At 50.3% G+C, this 10,084-nt stretch overlaps 1 protein-coding gene across 7 annotated transcripts in view; it reads right to left on the reverse strand.

Annotated features, from left to right (window-relative positions):
• Tbata (thymus, brain and testes associated) overlaps positions 1-10,084 on the reverse strand; it is a 17,321-nt gene that overhangs the window by 5,523 nt on the left and 1,714 nt on the right. For 3 of the 7 annotated variants that reach the window (XM_031346919.1, XM_031346918.1, XM_031346925.1), the window contains exons 2-6: positions 8,192-8,350; positions 7,725-7,911; positions 6,670-6,914; positions 3,123-3,383; positions 2,224-2,303 (exon numbers count right to left, since the gene is read on the reverse strand). In XM_031346919.1, the coding sequence (XP_031202779.1) occupies positions 2,224-2,303; positions 3,123-3,383; positions 6,670-6,914; positions 7,725-7,879 (741 nt within the window). In that variant the 5' untranslated portion in view covers positions 7,880-7,911; positions 8,192-8,350. The remainder of the gene's footprint in view (positions 1-2,223; positions 2,304-3,122; positions 3,384-6,669; positions 6,915-7,724; positions 7,912-8,191; positions 8,351-10,084) is intronic. The other 4 variants (XM_031346922.1, XM_031346921.1, XM_031346924.1 and 1 more) reach the window with 4 other exon arrangements.

Consider the following 10,084-nt stretch of genomic DNA (forward strand, 5'->3'; position numbering starts at 1 on the left):
CCCCCCCCCCTCTCCATCCCCCGCAACTCTCCCACCCTAATTCCTGGCTCTGCTGCCCCTCTGTGTAAGGTCTGTTCCTCACAGCTTAACATCCTTTCCTTCTCCATCTGCTTCGACACCATGGGGTGTGTGTATGTGTAAGTGTGTGCGAGTGTATTTGTGTATGTGTGTGTATATGCGTGTGTATGTATATGTGTATGTGTGTATATGTGTGTGTGTATGTGTGTGTATGTGTGTATGTGTATGTGTATATGTGTGTGCATGTGTGTGCATATGTGTGTATGTGTATGTGTGTGTATGTGTGTGTATGTGTATGTGTGTATTTGTGTGTGTATGTGTGTGTGTGTATTTGTGTGTATGTGTCAGTGTCTGTGTTCGTGTGTGCAGGGAGGACAGAGAACAACCTCAAGTGTCATTCCTTATGGTTTTTTTCCCCCAGAAATAAGGTCTCACACTGGCCTGGAACATGTTCATCTCTGCCTCCCCAGAGCAAAGATGCATTGTTATACCAACCTTTATTGTTTTGTTTTTTGTTTGTTTGTTTTTTGAGACGGGGTTTCTCTGTGTAGCCCTGGCTGTCCTGGAACTCACTCTAGACCAGGCTGGCCTCGAACTCAGAAATCCACCTGTCTCTGCCTCCAAGTGCTGGGACTAAAGGGCCACCACTGCCCAGCTACCTTTATTGTTTTTTAAGATTTGTTTAACTGTGTGGGGGTGTGTTCCTCTACATGTACGGATGTGCAGTACATGTGTGCAGTGTCTTTTGTTTATCCCCTAGAACTGGAATTAGGAATGCTTGTGAGCCACCATGTGGATGCTGGGAACTGAACCTGGGTCCTCTGTAAAAGCAGCTGGTGCTCTTAGCCACTGAGCCATCTCTCCAGCCCTCCAACCCCCAAGGGCTTTTAAAGGGGGGCTGTCGAAGATTGATCATCTCAGGTCCTCATAATTATAAGTGTATTTACTTTATTTTATTTTATTTTATTTTATTTTATTTTATTGAGACAGGGTCTCTCTGCATAGACCTGGCTGTGTTGGAACTCACTGTGTAGACCTGGCTGGCCTCAAATTCACAAACTCAGAGATTTTCTTGCCTCTGCCCTCCAAGGACTTAACTGCATGCTCCACTATGCCTATAAGATTAGTGATATATTTTGGCAAGTGCTTTCTGAATGAGCTGTGTTCCCAGCCTTTGACATTCTTTTTCTGCCCCAGGACGCCTCTGGGTGCAAGGCAGGCGTAGAGCTTCCTGCCCTTGAAATTCTAGCTATAGAATTTACTATCTCTCCCGGCTCCCCCCACCCCCCGCCCCATGTTTTTTTCTTTGTTTTGCTTTTATTTGCTTTGAGACAAAGCCTCAGTAAGCAGCACTGACCGGACTGGGACTTTACTATGGAAAGCAGGTTAGCCTTAAACTTGCAGTAATCCTCCTGCCTCTGTCTCCCTGATGGATGCTGAGATTAGCGATGTGCATCGCCACGCCCTGTTTTCCTCCACACAAATGAGACCCTGGACACTCAGCTGCACCACCCTGAGCACCAGAAGGAGTTAGCTGCAAGCAGGGACAAGAAGCCATGTCCCCCCCACCTCTATGCCCAGGTTGCCCAAAACAAACTCCATTAAAAAGGGCCAGGTCTGTCCCTTAGCATTTTATCCCAGAATAGGACCCCTGAGGTCATCTCCATTCTGCCTGAAAGCCTCTAGTGGCTCTCCACTCATGAGACCAGATGCTAACCTGTGTGGGAAGTTAAGAACTTCTTCCTCCCTACATTCAAAGGCAATCCCCCCCCAGACTCCCCGACCCCGTCACCTCTCATCTCTCAATACCCACTTCTACTCTGTGCTCCAGGTTCTGCTCTCTAAAGATGTCCTGCGATGGGGAGGGGGAGGGGAGGGTGTCTCTGCTCAAAGGTCTTCCCCATATAAGCATCCATGCAGGACCCCAGAGCAGTGGTTCTCAACCCGTGTGTTGGGACCCACTGGGGAGTCAGGTGACCTTTGCAAGGGTCACAGCATTAGGTGAGTTGAGAACCGTTGCTTTAGAGGGTGCTTCTGGGGACCCTTCTTGGATTTCTCTGCTAGGTGTGACTTTGTGTTTTTCTTTGACCTTCGCTGTCACCTTCGTGGTTATGAGGGTCCTTCCCCTCCTGTGCCAGCAGCAGAGTGTTGGAGGAGCTTACAAAGGCTTATTTTTTTAGGCTCCGTTCTTTGTTCAACACTAACCTCATCGGTCTTTGACTCGATTTCCTTAGTGAAGACAGTCACTCGGGAAGCCAGGTCCTTTAAATTCTTCCTCCAGGTATCTGAAAGGACAGGACAAGATGGTGGGGGTAGGGGTGGGGGTTGGGGGGTGCTGTTTGCCCTCCCTGTGTCATCAGGACTGGGATGGAGGGGAAAGGTTCTAGGTGGAATGGCCCCTCACTTTGCAAGCCTTTCTGTCCAGTACGGAGAAGCTTTAGAAACTGCCGAGGATCAGGGTTTGCTAACATCGGCAGTCTCCCCGAGTGCTCTGGGGGGATGGTGCTAGAGGACGGTTAGTCTACTGTGTCTAAATGCAAGCATTTGATATGGCTTCTCTTCCCTCGAGATGCCTGGAGCCGACACAGAGGTTCAGGAAAGATGCCATGCCCGTTGTTAAGACACCGTATGACTCGTACGGCAGCTATAGTGTTTGTTCTGCAGTCAGCTCTCAAAAGTCTCTGCTCTGCACTGGCTGCCAACCTGCCCAACAGGATCTCTCCAGCACCCTACCCTCCTGGCTTCCCAGACAGCCCTTGCAACAGAAGAGCAGGGTTTGGCCTCCAAAGTCCCTCCACCATCTCAGCTGCAGGTCCCAATAAACCACTGCCTGAGAGTACCTGTCACTAAATATTACAAGACACTAAACGTAACTAAATATAAGGTGTCACGCTGGTCTCTAGCTCCAAGTCACATGACTATAGCCCGAATCGGCTTAACTCCTTAAATCCAAACAGGCACACTTTGTGAGGGTAGCAGAAATGAGGGAAAGTGGGGAAACCCGGTAGAAGAACGATGGCCCTTTCCTTCTCTGGCCCCTGCCCAACCACACACTTTAGGAAAGGGAGGAGCCCCAGATAGAGGGGCGTGGCCAAAGGACTCACCGTAAGTAGGAAGCTGGGGGTTCCGATTAGACTGCGGGTCCCCAATGGGGACAGAGATGGTGGGCATCCCCATCAGACAGCGGGATAAGAATGCGGGCTGAGTCAAGGCCGCCAGAGAGAACGCGTCCCTGATCATGCAGACGGACTTCCCAGAGATATCTGCAGAGGGAGTGAGATCCGTGGGCTGGACCCCAGGAGCTCCAGGGGGCTGGAAAGAGGTGGTGAGGGGCAGGGACTTCTTCAGGTCCTTTCTTCCTGTAACTAGAAACTCATAACATTAGAGCCAACAACTAGACCAGCAACCACCTTACTCGTGGGTAGAAGGACAGGAAGAGCCTGCTCAGGGTCCTCAGTGAGTTGGGCGCACAGAGGCAAGACAGTCAAGCCTTCATGGGACCTCCTCCTGAGGTCCTTCTGGCTTTCTGTGACAGGTCAGTGAGTTGTAGGTAGTTTATAGTGAAGACGAGGGGGGGGGATGGGGGGGAAGGTTTGGGAAGACGGTTGGTAAGTGTTTGCCTTGAAAGCAAGAAGTCTTGTGCTCAATGCTTAGACCCGTGACTTTTTAAAAGGGCTAGGGGAAGATGGGGGAAGATGGTTTAGTGAGTAAAATCACTTGACGTACAAGTGTGAGGGCCTGAGTTTGAATTGCCAGGACCCACATAAAAGCCAGCTATGTACCGTGGGCATCTATAATCTAGTGTTCCCTATGGATGTATAGGGAGATTCGGGGAAGAGAGAAACTAACCTTAAAGTTTTGCTGGCCATCTAGCCTGGCATAGTTGGTGGAAAACCAAAGATACTCTGAACCAAACAAGGTGGAAGGCAGCGACAGGCCACTGAAGGCTGACCTCTGACCTCCGCACACATACCTGGTCACAGGTTCCCCCGCATTCATAAACGTGAGCGTGCGCGTGCGTCCCTAGTGCTCAGGGGACCAGCCATCCTAGCTTAATGGATATGGTGCCTTAGGGAACAACAGCTATGGTTGTTGTCTGGCCTCTACCCCAACACACACGAACATGCATGTGTACACACGCACACAAACATGCATGTGTACACACACACACACACACACACACACACACACATACACACATACTCACACAGGTGGGGGGAAGCTAAGGGGTGAGGACAATAGAAAAGGAACTAGAATTTCTGTTACCAGCCTATATAGGGTGGAGGGGAGTCTGCATATAAGATCCTTTTTGCCCAGAGTCTGAACAGTCACATTATCACCAAGTCCAGAAGCAAAGAAGAGCATGGCCAGGCCTTTGTTGCCTTGGCCTCCGGATCCTCCCTCTCCTGGCTTCTTGTGGCTTCTTGGCCTCTCCTCATCGTCTCTAGAGTCTCCTAATTTTCTCAAACCCTGAATCCAAAGCTCTCGCGTGTCTTCACAGTACACTGTTCCTTCCCAAATGGCTCTCTTCCTGGTATCTCCCCCTCAACCTGTCTGCATCCTCCGCCAGTGGCTCCTCCTCGCCCCAATCTCCTCCCCGACTGGTCCTTGGTGGTTTCTTGGTATTGGCGTACTCTGCTTCATTATTGCCCAAGCTGACCAATAAGGAATGACACCGATGCCTTTCTGCCCTGTGTACTTCACCCACAGTCAGTGGTCAAACCGTAGAGGCTTTCCCTTCTGTACCGCGAGACTAGACCATGGACTAGTCTGTGACTAGAGCTATGGACTCTTCCACTGCTTGATGGTTTCCCTTCTCTCAGGGCCAGTGTGACCTTGTTCGAATATCTGTCATGCGGGCAGTGGTGGCGCATGCCTTTAATCCCAGCACTTGGGAGGCAGAGGCAGGCGGATTTCTGAGTTCGAGGCCAGCCTGGTCTACAGAGTGAGTTCCAGGACAGCCAGGGCTACACAGAGAAACCCTGTCTCGAAAAACCAAAAACCAAAACCAAAAAACAAACAAACAAACAGAAAAAAGAACAGGGGGAAAAAAAAGAATTATCTGTCATGGTCACTCCTGGGCTATCACCCTCCCAGTTGTGTTTTATAAAAAGATAGGGAAGGTGGGGATATGTCTGCTGGAAGCATGGTATGGAGTGGGGGGAGGGGGTGCCTCTGTGGGCCCATGCTGAGGCATCCTTTCCCCCTCTGAGATACCAGCCACATGATGGTATAGTATAGAATAGAGTTTATTCAGGGCATGCGGCAGGGAGTTGAGAGAAAGGCAGGGTGAGAGAGAGAGAGAGAGAGAGAGAGAGAGAGAGAGAGAGGGAGAGAGAGAGAGGGAGAGAGAGAGAGGAGAGGCCAACCATGAGCACATGGAGAGAGAGGGGGAGGGGAACGGGGGGGGGAGCAGGAGCAAGAGGAGAGAGCAAGAACAAGAAGGCAAGAGATCCAGGACAGCCAGGACTACACAGAGAAACCCTGTCTCGAAAAATAAACAAAAAAAAAACAAAAAAACACAAGAAAACAAAAAAAAAGAAGGTAAGAGAGAGAGGACGGGGCAAGGAGCCCCCTTTTATAGTGAGGCAAGCATACCTGGCTATTGCCAGGTAACTATGGGGTGAAGCACAGACTAAATGCCAACACCAGTGATCCCACTTGATTCAGATTATTGTTATTATTATTATTATCATTATCATCATCATCATCATCATCATCATCATCATTGGCAAAATATCAGTAGGTAGCACAGGCTAGGCAGGACCACTCATGTAGACCAGGGTGGCCTAACACTTGTGATGATTCTTCTGCCTCTGCATTCCAAATGCTAGGGTCATAGGTATATACATCATGCCAGGCTGAGGTGGCTTAAGGCAGCATCAGGGGTCTCTGGACCCACCCAATCCGGCTCCAATGCCTCTCTAAACCCATCTCTTCCCCTTCATGTAGTACTCTGCTCCGGACACCAAGTGGCTCTCCCGCTGTACCTCCAAACAGAGTCAGGACCTTTGTGTCCCTCTGCAGAACATTCCTGTGCTTGGTTGATTTAGGCCACGGTTCTCACTCGTCCTTTAGTTTTTCTCAGTACCGTGGAACTTCCTAGGACTCTTGTGCTAACCTAAGAAGGACCATTTCCCTCTCTTGTAGCCCGACACAGACATCTACTCTGCCTCATCCCTTCCCAGCTGGATGGCTCAGCTCTGGGACAGCAGTGACAGTAATCTGCTTCTCCTTCTTGTCCTATCCTTGGAGTCCGGACAAGGACCCTCCTGGAGCTCACAATGCTGCGGATGGATGGATAGATGGACTGATGGTCAAAAAGACCAGGCAGCATAAGTCAGAATAGGGTGGGCCACCCATCCCTTCTTTTTCTGAATTGGAGGGAAATTCTGATATGCCCTTATAGGCTGCACTTTTCTCTAGCCCACCCCCCCCATCAGTCATGGCTTGACCACTGGGCAATCTTAGGACCCTCTGTCAGACTCCACTCTCTCTAGACTCTGCCAGGGAAATGTGAATGCGTGCTTCTACAGCAGATCTCATGCTCAATCAGCGATCGACCTCCCCCAAATCACACACACACACACACACACCCCTCCCACCTCTGCAGGCCCCTGTGGCCGGATCCTGCGCCCTCCTCAGCCATACCTTGGAAGTGAGTCACTCGTTGTGGTTGGGGGTGGTGCCTGGAGAAGAAGGAATGGTGGCTTAGGCGTCCAAAGCGGTAGGCACTGGGTGTTTGCAGTGTCTGGGGCTTTGTGGTCTTCAGCTCCTCCTGGATCGGCTCGAAATCCACAATGCCTGGGACCACTGGCTCTTTCTGAAGCCCAACCTCCCCGTGGCTCCTTGGAAGGTTCTCTGGCTTCTTCCCAGGCTGGAGCTCTGCCTTTGGACTGAAGCGGGGATAGTTAAAGAGAGGCCAGTGGTGTTTTCTCTGGCTCACTGGGCCTCGGGGACTCAAGTGCCTCTCCTGAAGCCCAGTCCCAGAGGTTGAAGTCTGCCTTCATGGCATCCACCACCCTATGACCCACCCCCTCCCCCAAATCTTGGTTCCCCTCCCCAATCCTTTTCCAGTGATGCCATGTGGTCCCACTCTGTCTTCCTAAGATGCTTTGGTGGGGAGCTGGGGCCCATCTGTCAGAGAGCAGATGGAACCTCCCAGGATCCCCGCTTTCTTCCTGAGACCAGATCTAAAACCAGAAAGAGAAGCCTCAGACCTACCTAGTCACCTCATCCCCTACCAGGTGCCAAACGTCCCTTATATAATTCCCCGGGGAACAGGGGCTGGCCCAAACAGAAGTTTCTCCCCCAGACCAAAAAATGGGCAAGCCCAAGAAACCAGCTTCAGGCTGTTAACCTCCCCTGTGTCATTATTATCTTAGTTTCAGCACCCAGGGGCCAGAACTAGAGCCAAGACCAGGGTGGTCCTAGTGAGTCCTTTGCCCACGTGGTTCCCCACCCCCCACCCCCCCGAGACGCGGAGCTGAGACCAAAGCAGCGGCGGGGGGTGGGGGGGAGGCGGGTAGAGGTGGGGACCGGACGCGAGAAGCGTCCAACTCTTGTCTTCTTGGGTGGGGCCGGAGACCAGCTGTCTCAGGTTCCCAGCAAACCACCCCATACCCAGGATTTGAGGATGTTTTAGTCTCTGTCCCTGAAGGAAGCAGAGGTCTGTGTTCCAGGAGAGCCTGCACTCTACCACCTGCCTGGTGGCTTTTTGCATTTCCTTCTCTTGCTGGCCCTGGCTGGAGGGAGGTCCCCTGGTGGAGTGGAGGTGGCCTGGGAATATGCTAAGCAAGACGGGCCTCCCCCGATTCCTGGGAAGATGCTCCTGGGCGGCCCCCTGAGTGGCCTGTTCCATTCTCCTTCCTTTCAGCTCTAGGCAATCCGGGTCTTAAAGAAAGAAAGCAAACCTCTCTGAAGAGCCAGTCCGAGGGAGGGAGGCCTCCTCTACTCCCGAATAAAGGGGAAGTCTCTGGAAACTCCAGGGCCACTCTGCTGTCGCCCAACCTCCTCCTGTGTTTCAAACACAGCTACTTGGTAGATGATTTTCCCCGGAACTTGGACCCCTGTTTACCAAGTTCCTCCAAGGCTACTCTTGTCTCCTATCCTGCCTCCACTCCCCTTTGGCTTCACAAGCTCCTCTCCAGCCCGCGTGCGTTTAGGGCCTCACCTCACTAGCGGATGCTCTGCCAGCCCTTTCACCTCTGAAGTCATATCAGGGTTTGCAGTAAGAGATTTAAAGACTAGACTCGGAATGCTGGTGTCTTTGATGGATGGCACAGCTCTGGTGGACTGGTGGCGGGTATATAAACTGGAACAGATGATCGATCTGAGGGCGAGAGGGGGGCAGCACCTGGTAAAGCCAGACACCTTATCGTATCACCCAGCCATTTCTCTCCCCGACACAAGAGAATCTCCTACAGCTCCTTGACACGGGCTCTCTGGGAGAGTAGCGCCGTTCAGAGGGTCCAAAACAGCCCAAACCCGTGACTTCACCTATGTCTAAACGCTCGAGTAAGCTGGGGCTTCGTTCAGACCATGGAGTTGTTTCGATTGCTGTGAGAAGCAATGAACCGTAGTGACAGCCACTGCATGGACAAACCATGCACACATCGCGCTTAGCATGGTTTGGAAGCCCACGAAGGGGTGCAGTTCTCAGCCTGTGGGCAGCAACCCCTTGGAAGGTCAAATGACCTTCTCACAGGGGTCAAATATGAGATATTTACATTACGATTCATAACAGCATCAAAATTACAGTTAAAAAGAAGCAATGAAATAATTTTATGGTTGGGGGTCACCACAATATGAGGGACTGCATTAGAGGGTCGCAGCATTAGGAAGGTTGAGATGAAATGGCATAGGGTCTCACTAGGTAGCCCTAACTGGCCTGGAACTTGACATGGAGACCAAGCCAGCCTTGGTCTCAAACGTACAGAGATCTACCTACCTGTGTCTGACTCCAGAGTCAGGGGTTAAGGACAGACTTACCACGCCCAGCTTTGAAATGCTTTTTAAAAGTAAAAGTTCACAGGGCCAGTAAAATGGCTCAACAGGCTGAGGCACTAGTCAAGCCTGATTTAATCCCTGCAACCCACAGGAAGGAAAGAGAAAATCAACTCCTCCAAGTTGTTCTCTGACCTCTACACACACACACACACACACACACACACTCATATACACACACCACACACACATACACACACACTCACTTATACACACACCATACACACCACACACACACTCATTCATACACACACACACATACACACACACTCATATATACACGCATTACACACATACACACACTCATATACACACATACACACACACTCATACACACATACAAATACACATAAACCCATTCACACACATACACACATACTCACTTATACACACACATACTCACTCATACATACACACACTCATATACACACCCTACACACATACACACATACTCATATACACCGTACACATCCACACACATACCCACTCACTTATACATACACACACTCATATACATACCCACATATATACACACTCATATACACACACACAAATACACATAAACCCATTCACACATATACACACACTCACTTATTCACTCATACACACACATTCACTCATACACACACACTCATATATACACACTACACACATACACACTCATATTCACACACTACACACACACACTTATATACACCCACTACACACATACACACACTCATATACAAACACACACTCATATACACAAGCCACACACACACTCACTCATACACACACATATACACACACTCACTCATACACACACATATACACACACTCACTCATATACACACACCACACACATACACACACACAAACACACACAATTACACACAAACCCATTCACACACTGTAAACACACACACCATATACACATACTCATACACACCCATCCCTACACATCCATGCACACACACACCCATACACACCCATCCATATACATACACACTCATACACACTCACTCCCAAACACACACAAGTTCCCAGGCAAACAGAAGTATCACAAACATGAGATCAGACA

The sequence above is a fragment of the Mastomys coucha genome, unplaced genomic scaffold (assembly GCF_008632895.1).
Source record: "Mastomys coucha isolate ucsf_1 unplaced genomic scaffold, UCSF_Mcou_1 pScaffold3, whole genome shotgun sequence".
In the NCBI taxonomy this organism is placed as follows: domain Eukaryota; kingdom Metazoa; phylum Chordata; class Mammalia; order Rodentia; family Muridae; genus Mastomys; species Mastomys coucha.